This window comes from Ochotona curzoniae, unplaced genomic scaffold, assembly GCF_017591425.1.
Source record: "Ochotona curzoniae isolate NIBS_2020 unplaced genomic scaffold, NIBS_Ocur_1.0 scaffold_3223, whole genome shotgun sequence".
Classification (NCBI taxonomy): Eukaryota; Metazoa; Chordata; class Mammalia; order Lagomorpha; family Ochotonidae; genus Ochotona; species Ochotona curzoniae.
Genome location: NW_024467108.1, coordinates 6,175,672 through 6,194,692, shown reverse-complemented (window position 1 = coordinate 6,194,692; position 19,021 = coordinate 6,175,672). Strand labels below are relative to the sequence as shown.

The window sequence follows — 19,021 nt, the reverse complement described above, 5'->3', positions numbered from 1 at the left end:
CTCCCTACTTGATTCGTACTGTTTCCATTATAACTACATTCTAAGTGTTTTAAAATTTCCCATTATGAGTTCTCTTTTTTACTCACAGGTAAGTAGAAGTATAGTTTTAAATTTCTAAAAAATGTGGGCTATATTTATTTTGTTTAAACTAATAGAGAAAATGTGTGCATGATACCAATTCTTCAAAGTGTGCTGAGCTCTGCTCTAAAGCTAGTAGGTTGCTTTGATAATTATTGCATGCATGCTTGAGAGAGCTCTGTATTTTTTTTTAACTCCTGAGAGCATTTAAACTTTATGGAATCGCTTTATGGTTTTCTTTTGAAAACTATATCTGAAGGCCATCATCACTACTCTGGTGCTTTGGGGTCATTATTCAATAAAAAAGAGTTACTGAAACACAAGCACTGTCACACCAGACTATCTGATCTATTAGTCTAGCCAGGTAGTAAGTGACTAATGGGTGGATAAATTATCCAACATGGATATGCAGAGAAAGGGATGATTTATATCCTGGCTAGGATAGAACTGGATGCTGGATAGCACAAGATTCTATCACATTACTCAGATGATGTATAATTAAAAACTCACAAGTGTGTATCTCTAGAATTTTTCATGTTATATTTTTAGACCATTGATGACTGGGGATATCTAAAACTAAAAAGCAAAACTGGATCCAGCACAGTAGCCTGGTGCCTAAAGTCCTTGCTATGCACGCACTGGGATCCCATATGGACACTGGTTCGTATCCTGGATGCTCCACTTCCCTTCCAGCTCCTGGCTTGTAGCCTGGGAAAGCAGTGGAGGATGGCCCAAAGCCTTGGGACCCTGTACCCTTGGTGGAGACCCGGAGAAGGCTTTCTGGCTCCTGGCTTTGGATCAGCTCAGAGGATCTTTCTCTCTGTAGATATGCCTTTCCAATGAAAATAATGAACAAGCTTAAAAAAAAAAAAACCTCCTTAAAAAGCAAACCACAGCTAATGTGCTAGGGATTGTTTTACTGGCAAACTCCATTTTTATTTGTTTCTAAACATCTTTACCTAACTCCAGTTCTTGAGATATATTTGGATATAGAATTCTAAGCTGATGGTTAATTTTTCTCTCAGTGCTTAGAAGATAACAGCCCATTGTTTTGGCTTCCAGTGTTGCTTTTTACCTCTACATGCTATCATCTTTCTCCTTGGATTTCAGCAACTTCTATATGTTTTTTTTTTTTTTTATAAGCACTGACCTAGATGCAAGTACAGATAAGAGAAACTGCTGAAGTATAAATACTAGAAACAATGTTATGCTTTAAATTTCAGTGGACATGTCGGATAAGCAAGATAATACGCTTTCCAGGAAAGGTTCATGAACATCAAAGAAAATCTTGCCAAAGGATTTTTTTTCCTCTTGTTAACTAGGAAACTAAAGAATTGGGAAGCCTCTGGATCAACTGCTACATCCATCATCCCATTACCTTCAGAAAGCTGGCATTACACCTGTTTGCTCCAGTCATGATGCATATCCTAGATCCAAACTGGGAATGAGATCTTGGCACAGTACCACTTCTATTCCTCAGTTTGGTTCTGAATTCAAGCTTTAGGTGATACATATGGTTGGCAGAACCTGAATGCTATCTAGAACCTTACCTGGGAAAGCAATGTAGGAAATGTGACTTTTAAAAGAATCTACACAAGGGTGGGGGAATGTCTGGCATAAGGATGCCTGAGGTCTATGAAATCATTTGGTCTGGCTTTGCCAAGGCAACCACAGGTAATTAGCAGGCCCACTTTTTAAGGTGGTGATTTCTTCTGTCCCACAAATGACGTTATTAATATCCAAATGATCCTTAGCAGAGAAAAGGTTCTTTACCTTGATAATGTAGGAAAGTATACTTGGAAGAAGTGAGCTGATTTATCAAATCTACCATGGCTAAGAAAGATTTCTTTTTATTAATACTACCTGTACTTGACATTTTTCTTGAAGCTGAGAAGTCATGTCATTTGTTAATTCTAGGAAATTTTCATCTGTTATTTTTTGAAGACTTCTTGTTTACCCATTTTTGCTATTCTCTAATTTTGCAACAGTGATTAGATGCATGTTATTTCTGTAAAGTATTTTCTACTTTTCCTTTTTTGAACTTTATTTTTTGAAAGGTAGAATGATGGGGGTAGAGAAAACAAACAGCGAGAGTGTACACCTATGTCTACTAGTTCACTCTCCAAATGACGATAAGGGCCAGATCTGGACCTTGCTGAAGGCAGGAGCAAAGAATTCCATTTAAGAGGTCTTCTACACAGGTGGCAGGGGACTAAGTGCTTTGACCATCTTCAGCTGCCTTTCCAGGCACATTATCAGGAAGCAAGATCAAAAGTGGGGCAGTTCAGATTCAAATTTGCATCTTTCTTATGAGATGCTGGTGTTTGAAACAGTGGTTTAACCACTATGCTGCAACACCTACCTTGTTCGCTTATTTCTTTAGACTTATTTTTCAGTATATTCTCTTTTTAGCTGTATTGATTTGCTTTTTGACTTATAAACAGTATTTTTTCCTTTCAATGGTTTTATTTTAAAGTCAGAAGTTCCTTTGTTTTAAGTCTCATTTTCATTAAACTTTTTTTTTTAAACGTGGAGAGTGATTAAGGCTGAGACAAGAGATCTTGCCCTTGCTGATTCACTCCTCAAATGAAGGCACCCAAGTGTTTAAGCCATTGCCCACTGCCTGTGCTAAAAAGGTTCAATGGAAAATGGTGAGAAGGCCAAGCAGAGAGGACCTGGGACTTAATTTCCCTACTAATAATGAGCATTAGTAAGCTGTGTATTCCTTGAAGATTTTGTGGTGGCTATGTGAGTAGCCTCGACCTCCATCTTCATGTGGAAATAACAGAGCACTCTTATCTTCTCAGATGGTGTTGCATGAACTCTACTGGTAAGTTGGAAATTCAGTTACTGGTGAGTTGTAACAAGGATATACCTCTGTGATGTTAATGGAGATCACATGGTGAGAGATAGGCATTCCTGCCCTGCTTAGCCAGAAAGGCCTTGTAGAGTGGGACAGTAGAACTCACACCTCAGCCCTGAGGCTAAGGATGACCCTCCTCCTTTGTTATGTTACTAGAAGATGTTCAGGAGGAGCTTTGGCTGGACTATAACAGAAGATCTAAGTTTCATGTTACTTGTGATTCGAAAGAGGAGTAAGAGGGCCTGGCTTAAAAAGTACTGGATGAAATATTGTCTAAAAATTTCTAAATCTGACAAAACAAAACCAAAAACCAACAACTTCAGAAAAAGGAAGGAAAGTATAAATAATGCATTTACAAAACTGAGTCGACATTAAACAACGTTAAACCCAAAGATAATCGCATTGAAAAATGCCATATCCAAACTTCGGAAACTAAAGACACAGAAAAACTTAAAAAATTTGAGATAAGCAACCCCTTACCTGTAAAACCAATTCAAATAAAAATAAAAACAGGTATGGAAGTTCACTAAGGAGAAAGGAAAAAATGAAAAAGTCATATATGAACAATAGTGAGGATAAAGGATGATGCAAAGAGAAAAATACAGGAAAATAAATCATTTTCTCCTCTGAAGTTTGCTAAAGTATGCACTCCAACTTAGGCAAAATCATAATATTGTCTGATGTGAGTAGCCCTCTAAATACATATAGAGAAAACATTTAAGATAATTCACTTTTTTTGTTTTTTAAATTTGAGAGGTGAATTTATTTCACAAACTCTTAATGGCTGGGACTGGGGAAGAGCCAAAGCTGGAACTCACTCTGGATTCGCACATGGGTGGCAGGAACCCAATTCTTTGAGTTATCACTGCTGTCTCCTAGGGTCTGCATTAGCAGGAAGCTGGAGTGAGTAGGGAACCACTACAAAAGTTCTTCCTTTTCCAGGGGGCAAGCAGCCATTGCATCTCTCACAAATATTTGACCATATCTCACAGGAAAGGGTACAACCTCACATGCCCAACTAGACCCAGCTGTGCAGCTGTGATATAATCACCCAATCCCCAAAAGTACCCTGAATACCAGGAAAAAAGTGGACCAACAGAGGATTGGGGCTGCCCCTACCACCAAGCGAACTTATTCTCTGGTGTTTGAGGACTCATTTCCCAACTCCCCTCTGACCCTGTACTTTGGCTGCCATCACAGCCATCAACATTCTTTTCTAGGACCCGCACCCCCACAGCCTGCGGTCCTGGATTTGTGGCTGGATTTGTCACCTTCAGAGGTTCTGCTGCCATTGGGAGACTGGAGGACACACCCCTTCATATCCTGTAACTCTGACAGTATACCTGCCACTTTCAAAGACTCCAGTGCCATTAAGCAATTGCCTCATGGGGCCTGAAGACAAACCTCTGAGTCCATATTCCCGGCTTTTAGCTGCCACCAGCACTACCAGTAGTACTTGCCTCTATGGGGACCATAGTCACTGCAAAGATTCGGTGCTATTTCCACGGGAACATTCAGTCTAGACAACGGAAGCTCTTTCACTGCAGCTGAACAAGTGGTTATTCTTCTGTGTCTACTCTCAAACCAAACCCAAAGCACCTTCCCATTCAATACTCTACAATCCATTTAAAATCAAAGTTTTCCATGGGAAAGCTACTCCACAAAATTGGAAGAGGTGATTATTACTAAATGCATGGACATCAATGTAGAGATACAGGAAGCATGAAAAAGCAAAGAAGTATGGCACTTCCAAAGGCACAAAATAACTTTTCACAAATTCTCCAAAGAGACCCCAACATAGAGGAAATCTACAAAAAGATAGAAAAATTATTCAAAATAATTATTCTAAGGAAACGATGAGATGCAAGAGAATACAGGTAGAGAATTCAAGAAGGGGAGGAAAACAGATTGAGAAACTCAATAAAGATAGACATTCCCAAATGAGCCAAATAAATCTCACAGCTGAAGAATATAATTAATGAAATAAAAAAATACAAGTGAGATGTTCAATAACAGACTAGACCAAGCAATTACTTCATGGAATAATTCAGGCACAGAAAGACAAATACTGAATGTTCTCATTCATTTTAAAAGCTGAAGAAACAATTCTCTAGAAGGGAATAGAATAGCTGTCACTAAAAATCAGGAATGACAGAAAGACGTTAGGCAACAGATATCAAACTGGAAACAATTAGTTCTAGTGTCTATAAGACATAAGAGTAACTCAAATCTAAATTAATTTTTAAAAAAGGTTTCAAAATAACCAGGAGAGCCTGAGGATTCCAACATATAGAAATAATAAATCTTTGAGGAGATGGAAATTCTAATTGCTCTGCAATTCTAATTGTTCATTACACAGTATCTTTGTGTACCAGATTATCATGATGTATCCTATAAATAGGTACAAATGTTACTAGTCATTAAAAAAAAATCATCTATCTCAGAAAGAATGTAAAGTATCCATATCTGTAGCAAATTTCAAGAAATCTGTAATAAATTGTCCTAAAATTATATACTTTATCAAGGTGGTCAAATACAAGCTAAACATAAAGTTAACTATATTTTTATATATTGGCAATGGACATGTGAACACCAAAATTTAAAATCATAGGCCAGTATTGTTGCTCGGCAGATTAAACCACAGGGAGACCTGGATGAACTTGCTCCTGGCTTTGGCCTGTTCTAGCCTTGACTATTACAGAGATCTGGGAAGTGATATCTGCTTCTCTGTCATTCCTTCTCTCTGTGTCACTATTTTCCAAATAATGAGTAACTATTAGAAAAAAGGGTATCTAAATAAATGGAGATACAAACGATGCTCATGATTTAGATGACACAACATAGTGAATGATATTTAATGTAACAAATATCAACAAAAATTTGAATAAAGATATTATTCTAAAAACATATATGGAAACAGATAGGAACTTGAAAAACTAAAATAATTTTTGAAAGCAAGAACGAATGGGAATAATCAGCGTATATGCTTTGAAGACACTATAAATCTATAGTAATGAATATTATATGATTATTTGTGGAGGAACAAACACATTGGTCAACAGAATAGGCATTAAAAATAGCCCTACACAAATAAAACCAGATTATTTTAACACTTTTAACCATTTTTAACACAGGAATTGAAGGGAGAAGGGAAAGTCTCTATAGTGGTCCTGGAGCAGGCGGACATCATTATGTTAAAAGACAGAAACACATGCTACATGTTACATCTTGGTTTCTCTATCTCTCTCTAAACTATTATTCATTTTGAAAGGCAGAGATACAGGGAGAGAGGAGACTGACTGAAAGATCATCCATCCACTAATTCATTCCCCAAATGGTCACAATGGTTAAGGCTGGGCTGGGCCTAACCCAGGAGCCTGGAACCCCATCCGGGTTTCCTAACTGGGTGTAGGGGCCCAACCACTTAGGCTATCCTATTCTGATCTCCCAGCAGGGAGCTGGGTCAGAAGTGTAGCAGCCAGAATCTGAACTGGCACTCATATGGGATATTAGCATCACAGGTGGCAGCAGCTTAACTGGCTGCACCACAATGTTGGTCCCTGTCATATCACATACAAAATTAACTCAGAACAAATCTCATACTTAAGTGGAAAATGTAAAACTAAGTAATCTCTTAGGAAAATAGGAGGAAATCTTTGGGATCAATGGCTAGATATAAAATTCTTAGATTTGACTCTAAAAGCATAATCCATATCAGGAAGAATTGGTTAATTTGACTTCATCAAGTTTGTTTTTGGTCATTAGTTACAGATTGGAAGAAAATATTTGCAAATCACACACTGACAAAAGAATTAAAGTCTCAAAACTCAACTCCAGAAGCAAGAGAAACTATATCTGCTATGATTTGAATAATTATTTGTCTTTCTATGCTCATGGAAGAGTTTAATCCCTAGAGTTTTATGTTGATACTATTAAGAAGGGAGGAACCAAACCTGATTATCATGCTTAGAGGTAGGCCTTTGGGAAAGTGAATGAATTAAATTAGGTCATTAGAGTGGGGCCCTCATGACTGAATCTTGGTGGCTTTAGGAGGAGAGAAACTGTAAGCACAGCTGCTCCTACCAGGATATAATGTGCTCAAAACGGACTCAAAGGCTGAATCATACTTGTTGGACTTCGAAATTTCAGAATCCTAAGCTAAAATTAGGTCCTTTTCTTTACAAGCAGCCTGTCTCAGATATTTTGTTATAGCAACAAAAAGTTGTCAAATATATTAGGTCTTGTTGTTTCTTTTTAAAAATTGTTCTAAAACAAGAAAAAACAGCAGAAACATAAATATTTCTCCAAAGATGATATACAAATGGCAAAAAAATATATGAAAGTATGTTCAACATCATTAGCTACTAGGGAAATACAAATTAACAGTAATACCAATACAGCTATTAGAATGGCCAAATAAAAAACACTGATAAGACCAAATGCTGGTGAGGAAGTAGGGAAATTAGATCACTACCACATTTATAATGGGAATGCAAAAAATGGAAAACCAGGGCCCAGTACTGTGGTGCAGTGTGTTAAACTTCCCCCCACCGCAATACTGACATCCTATTTGGGCACTGGCTCATGTCCCAGCGGCTTCACTTACAGTCCAGGTCCTTGGATTTATTCCTATTAAAAAAAATGAAACTAATCCAGGTTATTATTTAACAGAAGAATGAAACTATGGGAGTGCTCTGTATCATGGGATATTACTCAGCGGTAGAAAGGAATGAACTATAAAAACATTCAACAACTTTGTTTAATCTCCAGAAAAGTATGTTGGATTTAAAAAGCTAATCCCAAAGATTATACAGTATACAACTCCATTTATATAATATTCTTAAAATGACAAAATTATGGAAATGGAGGGCAGGTTAGAGATTATTACGGGTTAAATCAGGAATGTGGAGTGAGGTAGAGTTGGGAGTGAATTAGGTGTGGCTATAAAGAAACAACATGGGGATCCTTGTGATGGAAGTGTGTTGAATCTTCATTGTGTCATTAACAAATTCTGGTTGTGCAACATACTATAGTTTTTCCAAGACACTACACTGGAGGAAATTGGTAAAGGATTCAGGGGATCTCTATTATTTCTTTCAATATAATTTTCTATAATTATATCAAGGTTAAAAGTTTAATTAAGAGATAAACGGATTTATGTATCATTCCACGTATTTATTAGGCACCTGCTAAACAGCAAGGTCATGTTTAACATACATACTCCCATAAATGTTAGTTCTTAATGTTCCTTAACTCCTAAAGATTATGCCCACTTTCCAAATGATCTTCCCTAGGATAAGAATTCCTTGTGAGGTTAATGGCCGTCCTTTAAGATGTTCTGTAGCTGGGCAGATTTGAGAAAAATATAGTTTTTAACTGTAGAATTTTTCAAGGTCTTTATTATACCATAAACATTATAAATCTTCAAAAGGAGATCATGATATACAACTTTTTTCAGATTTCTTTGAATTCTCACATGAATTTAAATTGCCCTCTCCCTTATACTTTACCATAATGACTGTTGGCTTACAATTTTCTGTCAACATCTTTGCTGGAGTCGGCTTCGGTATGTTCTTTAATTTAGGCTATAGGTTTATAAGACTAAATATACCTTATTTACAGTGTTGGTGGTCCAAACGACTTACCACGTAACAATATAAATTGATCGTAGGACTAATGTGAAAACCAACATCCCATACATGACCTGAATTGGAAAAGAAAAACAAGTTAGCACAATCACTTATTTTTTTTTGTCAAAGTAAGTTTATTTTGTCTACTAAAAGAGCCCTCCAAATTCAATGAATACATTTATTATCTCTCCTTACAGTTTAAAGAACAAAATTTTAAAAAATGTTTGATTATATAATTGAGTAATTTTAACTTCTAGGGAAAAATTAAGACCTTATTTATAAATAAATAATATCAGAAGTATAATTTCAATTCTGAATGGTTACATGAAGTTTTGACTATTTGCACAAATCTAAACAAATGATACAATTTTGCTCCAATCTTCATGACTCCCCCCCTCCTCTGGAGCTTCATTTTCAGCAAATAATTGTGTTTCTGCCTACACAGGCAACCTCATTTGTGTTCTTTCTCCTGTTGCCAGTCTCCAAAAATAAGAAGTAACTACTTGTTGACCCAGGTCATGCTGTTCTGTGCTTTGTACTATATAAGCTCCCACACATTCCTAGACTTCTTTCTTTTCTACATTGAGGCCTGAATGTCTGTCTATTACTACATGGAAAAGTAAACCTAGTGGGAACATTTAATTTTCCCTATTGTAAATTTTAAATACAAAAAATTTGTACAGAGTACAAAATATATAGTTGACAAATATTTACAAAGTCAACAACTGGAAAAGCACCACTCAGGAAAAGAGAATGATCTGTTCATAGCTCAGAGATGCTATGTCTCTTGTCAGTGCAACTGCCTCCCTTAAGAAAAATCACTTTCCTTTTATAATAAGTCTACCTTTTCTCCTTTTTAAAGTGTATTTACTAACTTATACTGGTTACTTAAACATACAATCCTAAAATTCTATTTATTTCTGAATTATAATAAGATTTTAATTAAATCTTAAATTGTGATACATTAAATAATCTGAAATTATTTTTATGTAATTTTATATAATTGAATTTTTCTCTTTATGACTGCTATATTGTAGATATCCATGGTTTATTCATTTTTTGATGCTACATACCAGTTAATTGGATAAGACTTCCATGACTTGCTTACCTATTCTTTTGCTGATGAACATTTAGTTTCCAGTTTGCATCCCAATGGACACTTTTATTAACATTGCAGTAGAAACATAAGTTTTTCTAAGGTATGCTCTTATGTATTCAATTATAGGATCAGGGAACATATATACTGATACTATCAAAATGACTAAAACACCAAACTATTTTCTGAAGTGGTTATATCTATTTATATTCCAACCAATGTGTATGAGTGTCTCTTTCTCAGTAAAATGTGAAACATCAGGAATAAAAAAAGTGACATGGGAGTTGAGAACCATAGCATGAGGCAGTCAACAGCCTACATCTCACCTGCACTCGCTTTCCTTGCTCAGGAAGACACAGAGCCACCGGAAGGCCACTAAAAGGTTCTGTGCTCATGCTCATCTAACACCATGTTTCAAAACAGCAACCCAAACCAACATCAAGCTGTCCTATACCCTCCAGAGGAAACAGAATGAACATTTCTGGGCAAGGCAGGCCAAGCCCCAGGGAGGGTAGACACATTGTCTAGAGAAGTCTGCAGATTAACATGGCTTTGGGTATCATCGAGCATCTGTAGCTCTCATTTTCATATAGCCCCTCCAAGCTTGGCAGCAGGACTTCAGACTCCTTGGTGGTTTCTCTCTTTTTAAAGCTTTATATATATATATATATATATATATATGTCAGACTTACAGAGAGAAGGAGAGACAGAAAGAAGATCTTTCCTCCAGTGGCTTACTCCCCAAGTGGTTGCAATGGCTAGAGCCAAACCGATCCAAAAGCAGGAGCAAAGAGCTTCTTTTACGTCTCCCATGTGGGTGCAGGGTCCCAAGGCTTTGGGCTGTCCTCTATTGCTCTCCCAGGCCACAAACAGGGAGCTGGATGGGAAGTAGAGGAGCTGGGGACACAGACTGGCACCCTCGTGGGATATAGGTGCGTGCAAGGCAAGGAGTTAGGCACTAGACTATTGTACTGGGCCCCAGTGATCTTTTTCTGAAATGACTGAAACAGCCTGTGTAGGTCAAAACCTCCACGAAGACCTCTGCTGGTTCCTGTTCATCCTCTGTCTATTGTTCTGGTGCTCCTGATGCCCCAGAAGCACATGCAGGATTCTGAAGTATCTCAGCTGTGTCAAACGCTTTGAGGAAAATGAGCTCCTCCTTCATGTCGCCTGTCCGTGAAACAACACCACCAGCTGCCACTGCTGCCTTGCTTATTATGTTTCCATAGGTGGTTTATTTTTAAGGACTTTGTTCACTTTAGAAAATAAATTTTAAAGCTTATTGGTGTAAATTTGTTTATCATATTACACTAAACTTTTAAGACATTTTTGGTGGCAAAAACCCAGTAAGTTTTACCATCTTAATTTTTCAGTGTACGGTTTAGTAGTTTTAAGCATATTCACAATGTTGTGCAAGAGATTCTTAGAATTGTTCGCTTTCAGCTTCCCTTTCATCTATCCCCTAGTAACCACCATTCTATTTTCTGTCTTTTTGAATTTGACTACTTTAGATACCTTCTAGAGATGGAATCAAACAATGTTCTTTTTTGATTGGCTGATCTCCCTTAGCATAATGTCCTCAAGATTCCTGCATGTAGTGGCACAGGACACAGTCTCTTCCTTTTTGAGGCTCAATGATATCCCACTCTATGTGACACAGTACACTTTGTTTATTCATTCAGACACCAGAAGATATCTGGGCCATTTCTACTGCTGCTGCTGCTGTGGGCGGTGTTGATGGAAATATGGGTAGGCAATTGATTTTTTGAGTCTTTGCTTTCAGTAGATTTTCAATAATCTCTTATATATAAGAAATGAAAAATGTTTTCCTCATTCTTTAGTTGTCTGGTCACTATTTTGAATCTATAATTTGTTCTGGAGGGTTTTTTTTAAATTACACATTTTATTTATTAGTAAGGCAGAGAGTGCTCTGCCAGAACCTAGGGGAGAAGCATTGTGCAAATTAATTATTCAACACTTCTGACTCTTAAGTTGTCTTACCCATAAAAAGAAGATGACAAATCCTATTCAGATTTTATTTTTAATAAAGTAAGGTAAGTCAAACTATATAAGCAATGTGAATAGATATACTAAACATATAATATTTGTCTTAGACTAGACATAATATAATACTAAAAAATTTTACTTTCCATCTTTTTCAAATATATTTATGTTAGTAGTGTCCTTATATCTCTAGGTGATAATAAAATGGCATAAATGAAACAATAAAATTTAAAGAAATCTGTCATTTATTTTTTCCCAGTTTACATAGTATGCTCCTTATCACAAACTCTGAGGGTCAAATGAGAAGGGAGAAGCATTGATATATTGCTGTGTCATGTTTAGAAATCTTTTTAAAAATAATCATCTTTAGGAGACCTCTATGTCGGCAAGATTCTTGCAACAAAGTTCCGAGACATCAGATGAGATCTTATCTGACGTATTCAATTATTGATTTGTTCAATCAGCTGCTTAAAGAGGGTCCATTAACTTCTTAAACATTCTTTTTAATTTGTTTTATGGATGCTTTCCTTTTTTATCTTACTTAAGGTGTAATGTATTCCTATTCAATGTGTGAGCTATATGCTCTGGCCATTGCCCTTTATAGGGTCAAATTAAATAAATGGCATTTAGTTCTCATCTGATCACCTTGGATTTAATATAGTGGGGAAATTATATCAGTATTTTCCTCCTCAGGGAGCTTATCTGATATGCAAGACAAATAATCCAGGATGTAGCAAACATTTTTTAGAGTATTAACCCTTTCAATCCTAAATTTTCTCTCACTATGAATCTCCCAAGGCTTCCTTTCAGGAGCATTTCATGATTTCTCTGTCACTTGATATCTTCATATGTATCTTTATTACACTGCATTATTATTTATTGCCTGTGCCTTGAGCTATCTTGTATTAATTACTTCTAAACTATGTCTGTAAATAAAATCTGTGTGGGACACTTTTCAGGTGAGGAAATGAAGAAGTAGAGAGAGCAAGACACTGGCCCAGGAGCATGGGGTCAAGGTTCCAACTCTGAAGCCATCGCTAGTTTAGGTTAGACAACGCTGTGTGCTTTTCTATTGTTTTACCATTGAAAGCTATTTTAAATCTTGTCATTTACAAATTGCAAAACAATTTTTCTAAGTTTCTATGTATAAGAATGTCAAGAGTTACATAAGGAATGGGGAGCAACACTCAAAACTTGGACAAATACAAGAGTCTCAGAAAAAGCAGTTCTTTTAATGTACAAAAAGAACTGATTTTGTTAAAGTCATACATATATGGTCTCAATGCTAATTATGTAACATATCAGCAATAGAATATTATGGATTAGACATCTGAGACAAAGGCATCTTCAACTAAAACACTCTATAGTAGTGAGAAAATAAAGCATAACAGTGAGCCACTTTCCCTAAACAGCTTATTAAAGCCAAAGTAAATAATAAGAAATATACCAAGTAAGTATTTTTAACCTAAAATACTAGTTCCAATCCCATTTTGAAGTTTTGAACCAGATGGACTCTAAACTGTCACATCATTTTATACTATTATAATCTTCAAGTTTTGGGCTACTATAGATAAGAAATTCACTTTAGAAAACTGAATGAAAATTGTCTTTCCTTTCCATTAGTTGCTGCAAAACACCAAGGCTGAAACAGATATCTGAATATTAAAATGGGAGATTATTGCAACTGAAAGCACAAAATACAGGGAAATTATGCTTATTAAAAACATTTAAAGAATAATTGGGGCCGAAATTGTGGCAGCAAGTTAAGTTGCTGCCTGTAGTACTCACTGGCTTAAATCCCACTTGCTCCAGTTCCCATCCAGCTTCCTATTACATCTGAGAAAGCAGCAGAGGACAGTCCAAATGCTTGGGCCTTATGGGAAACCCAGATGAAGCTCCTGGCTGGAGCCTGGCCTAGCCCCAGCTGTTATGACCATGTGGGAAGTAAGCTACACACACACACACACACACACACACACACACACACACACACACACACTCACACTCACACTCACACTCACACTCATGGAGAGAGAAAGAAAGAGAGAAAGAAGTAGATATGCTTTCTGGTTCTTTTTGCCTGTAAGAACAAAGGTGAACTCGCATTACTGAACACCAAGAACCGGATGGATCTGAAGAGTGGCTGTCACAGGTACATTCCTGTAACCTCCTACCGGTTCTTGAATTGGCAACTGTGGTTTTACACAATGAAACTCTGCCATTTTATTTTTCAAAATTTGTATCTGTTATAATTTCTTAGAATGAGAAAACACAAAGTAGACATGTGTTATTAAGCAATCACATTATGATAATTTTAAAAAATTACCTGATGGAATATAGGCTCTTTTACTTTAAGGTAAACCTGCAAAAACATTAGATGAAACAGATATAAATGAGATGCACAATGGAGAAGGGAAACAAATCTATTTCAATAATGCTGCAAGTCCCAGATCTCTGTTGCTTCCCTTACGCTATTTAGGACTGACTTCAACCCTATAAATCCAATCAGATTAGGGTGGATGGCTCTAGGCAAATGCTAGCCTTGCCACAGACAACAAAGTGCTTCAATCTGTAACGCATTCCTCTGGCCTCCTCATCTTTGCATCAGCACCAAAGAAAGACAAGGAAACATGGATTCTACCAAAATATGAAGAGCAATTATGTTGAGAATTTCTGTAGTAGATCAACAGGAGAGGAATGGAATTGGAGACAACAGCTGAGTTCCAACTTACCTGCTTATTACATGTCATGAGCGTATTTAACCTAAAGATTCACTTTTTTCCATATGTAGATAATGAAGAATAATGATAGTGAATAAAGATAAGTTGAAATTGGTGTAACTGCCTACTACACAGTGGGTACTGTTAGTGAAGACATAAAACCAATTTCTTGTGCTCATCTCTGCTTCCAAAATTTGCCAACTCACTTGTATTCCCAATTACACAAACCCTAATTTCAGGTGCCAATGACATGTGGGTGATTAAATTCAATGCTTGCTTAAGATTTAGCAAAGAAATATTCCTCTAAAGGAGCACAATATTTAAATGACATGGCATAGAGGAATTGATCATAACTTAAATCCTAACTATGTCGTGGTCCATATCATTTACAAGACAAAATTCAAATGTCTCAGCCTGACATTAAAAATCTTCCATGGCTCCTATTTTTTGTTGGTCCCTCTGTTGAATTCTTGTCTCCTTCTAATCCTAGGTCCCAGAATGTACTATGTTTCTTCAAATATGTTTCTTCTGCATCTTTAAATATGTTGTTCTTTCTTCAGAAATACTTCTCATTTGAAAATATTCATCTTTCAAGAGCCAATTCTAACTACACCTCTTAAAGTTTTTCTGATCCCTTTTCCATATAGCAGAAGCAACGCTCATTCTCCTATTATCACTGTCCAGATACAAACTTGGCATCTTTTAGTTGTCCTTCCCCATATTAAGACAATCATCTTTTTGAAAATAACAACTGGTGTTCAATGTATTTGTATCCTGATAAAATTTTATATAATTTTGCATTTTGGCTATGCTAAGTTCTTGTTTGTGGAGAAAGTATCTATTGTTACTACCAAAAGTCCAGATTATTTCCTTCAGACACCCACAGAATTTTGAAAATATATTGTGTAACGGTGGCCGTGAGCTCCTGGGGCTTTCAGCAAAGCCTCACGCCTGGATCGCACACCGCGGATGCCACACACAAGTGGTGAGCTGCCACTTGGGTTGGCTGGAGCCACATGGGCTGCTCTACTGCTCGTCCGAGAGCCTGACAGCCTACGGACTGGAGCTGAGGGCAGGGCCAGGAGGAGGTGGGACTAGGGCCAGGGAGAATGACTTCACAGCCACTCGGCCAGGGAGTTCTGAGAATTCTGTACTTTGTTTGCTGCTTAGATAGCTCCATTTTGAACCCTCAGTGCTTTGTGAATGTGAATCAATCTTAACGATCCCCAATGACAGTTAATCTTCCTCAGATGAACCTGTAATTATTACTGTCTCAAACCATGTGTTATGAAAAATTGCAATACCTAATATACTGTCAAAATCTTGTGCTACTCAGAAATGGAACGGGAGAGCAAGGATGTCTTCCATTTCCTTTGAATGTGTGAGGAAGACCTGTAGAGTAACCTATCAGGAGCATAGCACGTAACCTATTGACAATAGACTCAAAACGGAATTAGACAATGGTAAAAACACAAAGATATACAGGGGGAATCAAAAGAGACCCTAGCAACCTATTAACAGGTGGTCACATGCACAGAGCAGGGGAGGCACCCAGAATGGAGCAAGTGAACAGGAGGAGGCTCGTGTTCCAAACCGGGAGACTCCCGGATCCCCACCAAAGACTGTCAGTACTGGCACCAAGGACTGCATCCCAACTGCCAAAGAGACTACGGGGAACTGGAATGCCTTTGGAGGCTGAGAACTCAGAGGACATCCCTCCCCCCCCACCCGCTTTTCTCTGGACCTACCACTCAGGATGGAAGAAGCCCAAGCCCTTCATCATGGGACCCAGGGTCATCGGAACAACAAACAGGAACCCTGAATGGTCCTCAGAACCAGAAGAACAGTAAACCTCCTTCAGAATTGGGGAGAGGAGCTTTCTCTGGTCCTTGTTTGGTTCCAACTTTGGGTCCTCACCCTCTCTGCAATGACCATTAGGGTTGCTCCAGAGCCCCCCCTCCAAACACACACACACAAGTTAGAATAGATAGGCAGAGAACAAAAAGGAAAGCCTGATCAGCATAAACTCATACATACTTCACTAGGGAGGACACGAAGATTAAGTACTCCTCACCAAGGTATTGAGAATTTCTCTGCACACCACCCCTCCTAAACTGTCTCGCACCTCAATTGTTGAAATGTCATCGAAGTAGTCACAGAATGTGGTTAAGAACTTGCATTTAATCTTAATATATTGCTTATTCAATACTATGTCAATTAGTTCCACAAAATTGCATATTGTTGCTGATGTTATGTTGGGGCTTGTAATTGACCGGGATTTTACTTTGTTGGCTCTAACATTGGACCAGAGAGGGTCTCCCCAAGAAGCTGTTGAACTTATCTAGAAGATGAGATGCCGGACTCTATGCTAGGTATATGCTCGCAGGGAAGGAATCTCAACTGAACTTGACCTGTGGATACGCAACAAGGTGGAGGAATCCACCATGGGGAGAGGATTGGGGAGGAGAGGAGGGAATTCCAGTACCTAAAAAGCTGTATCACATAATGCAATGTAATAAATTAAAAAATATATATATATATTGTGTATGAGACATTATATACCTACAACTCTAAGTTCAGTAGAGGAGAATGATTCTAATCTGAAATCCTTTTTGCAAAATACTGATTTCTTTTTATACAGATAATGCTATCAAATCATGACTTTATTAATAAAAGAAATGCAAGAGGTCATGCATCTTTTATTTTAAGGCAAAAGACTGTGGAATGTTTACTATTTTCCAGGTGTTAGGTTTCATAACTAATATGAAAAATATACTAATACCATCTTCATTTTACATGCAATGCAAATTAAAGCTGAATGGGAATTATAACTTACCCATGTTTCCATAGTTACTCATTACCATTGTTGGATCCAAACTCAGATCTGACAGACTCCAAAGCATGTTTCTAACTATATAATCTCTTAACCTACAAAGGGATCTATTCTTGATTCTGCTACCAATTCTTTCTATATAAATTTGGTAGGCGAGGCAAATCATTGACACTGTGGACTTTGTGCTCTTTCTTTTATATATTTATAACTATATGACTTTCTTTTCCTCTCTGGAATTCAGGGATCCTCTCACTATTTGTCAGTACGTAGTTCAGACAAAGGAATGTAGAAACTTAGAAAAATAGTTTACATGTACATGCTCTTCCAATCCCCTACTTTAATATCTCAACTAATTGAAAATCAGCTTCTGCCTTCAACTGCTGACAGTATTCTTGTTAAGGTTACCAGGACTTCAATTAAAAAATTTCTATCAGTTAGCCCTCAATCTTCATTTCACTCATTTGTTCAGAGTCAAATAATGCTACATACTTTTTATTTCTAGATATCTTTGACTATGTGACATCAAGTTCTTGTAGCTGTCAACATCTCCTGTTAACTTAGTCTCTTTCAAAAGTTCCATTTTTTCCCCAAAATATTTGGTCTTCAAGTGCCAGTATTCCTAAGTATCGTATCATTATAGTCATCTTGATGGTCTATACAATCTGTGCCAGTTTATTACCACAATGCTAGCACTACCCAATACCTCGACAACTCCCAAATCTACATCTTCAGCTCAAGCTGTCAAGCCTTAGATATTATTAGTATCTATATGTTCCAAGTAGAACTTAACTTATGACAAAAACCTACTCATTATCTTTCCTGAAAAAGCAGCTTATCCATACTGTATATCCTGACTGAGGAGTCAGTCATTCCAGACAAATCCATTCTTACTCCACTTGTGTTCTAATTAGCTTTTCTTCATTGCCACAGTCACATTTCTTCAGTCTGAGTCTACTATCTTGCAGATCAAATGCAAAAGTCCATGGTCTACCCTCTAGTCCCTAATCCATCCTCCACAGAGTGATCTTCCTAAAAGTCTATGATTATGTCTTTCCTCTACTTTAAACTTGTTAATGGTTCTACATGGTATGGATGATAAAAATCAAACTCATAAATAGGGCACATCAGGAAGGGTCATTGTAATCTGGCATTTGATTAACTAGATTCATCACTGCTCTCCACTTGCATATGTTCTACTCATACAAAAATATCTGATTGTTTAACGAGGCAATGAAGGTCAAGTACTCAGTATAACATCTGGCATACAGGTGGTAATTAAATTAGTTGTAATTTAACAGGTTGTTTTAAGGCTCTTTGTCTATGGACACACAAAATTCTAGAAATGGTTCACCATATACTTTCCCAGAGGCCTGAAACACTAATCATCAGTTAAAACCCAGTTTAACTTCCTTCTTTATAAAACTTTCCTTGACTTCTAAAACTGGTTTTATCGGTTCCTCTGTGACTAGTTCTTATCTCCAGTATTCTAGTTGTCATCTTGAGAAGCAATTCTTTGCCAACATGTCTTAGTTCTCTAATAGAATGGAATGAATCCCTCATGGAGAGCAACTACTTTTTAGTCATTGTTTTATTAATCATTGTTTTATTTCTAGTGTGTGTCATGGAGACTTTCAATGTTTGCTGACATGAACATATTTCTTAATTAAAAAAATTCAATTTACTTGAGGAAAAGAGCACCTGGGTAAGATCAGAAGTGACTGCCTAGCACAATTTAATAGAAAGGGATTAACTACTAAAGCAGTCACACTAGGCACAATAGAGCAGATCAATGTCTTG

General features: G+C 37.1%; 1 protein-coding gene across 3 annotated transcripts in view; it reads right to left on the bottom strand.

Annotated features, from left to right (window-relative positions):
* The window catches only part of ACER3 (alkaline ceramidase 3), a 132,250-nt gene that overhangs the window by 16,641 nt on the left and 96,588 nt on the right, over positions 1–19,021 (bottom strand). For all 3 annotated transcript variants that reach the window (XM_040964438.1, XM_040964439.1, XM_040964440.1), the window contains 2 exons: positions 13,998–14,033; positions 8,587–8,645 (listed from right to left, as the gene is read on the bottom strand). In XM_040964438.1, the coding sequence (XP_040820372.1) occupies positions 8,587–8,645; positions 13,998–14,033 (95 nt within the window). The remainder of the gene's footprint in view (positions 1–8,586; positions 8,646–13,997; positions 14,034–19,021) is intronic.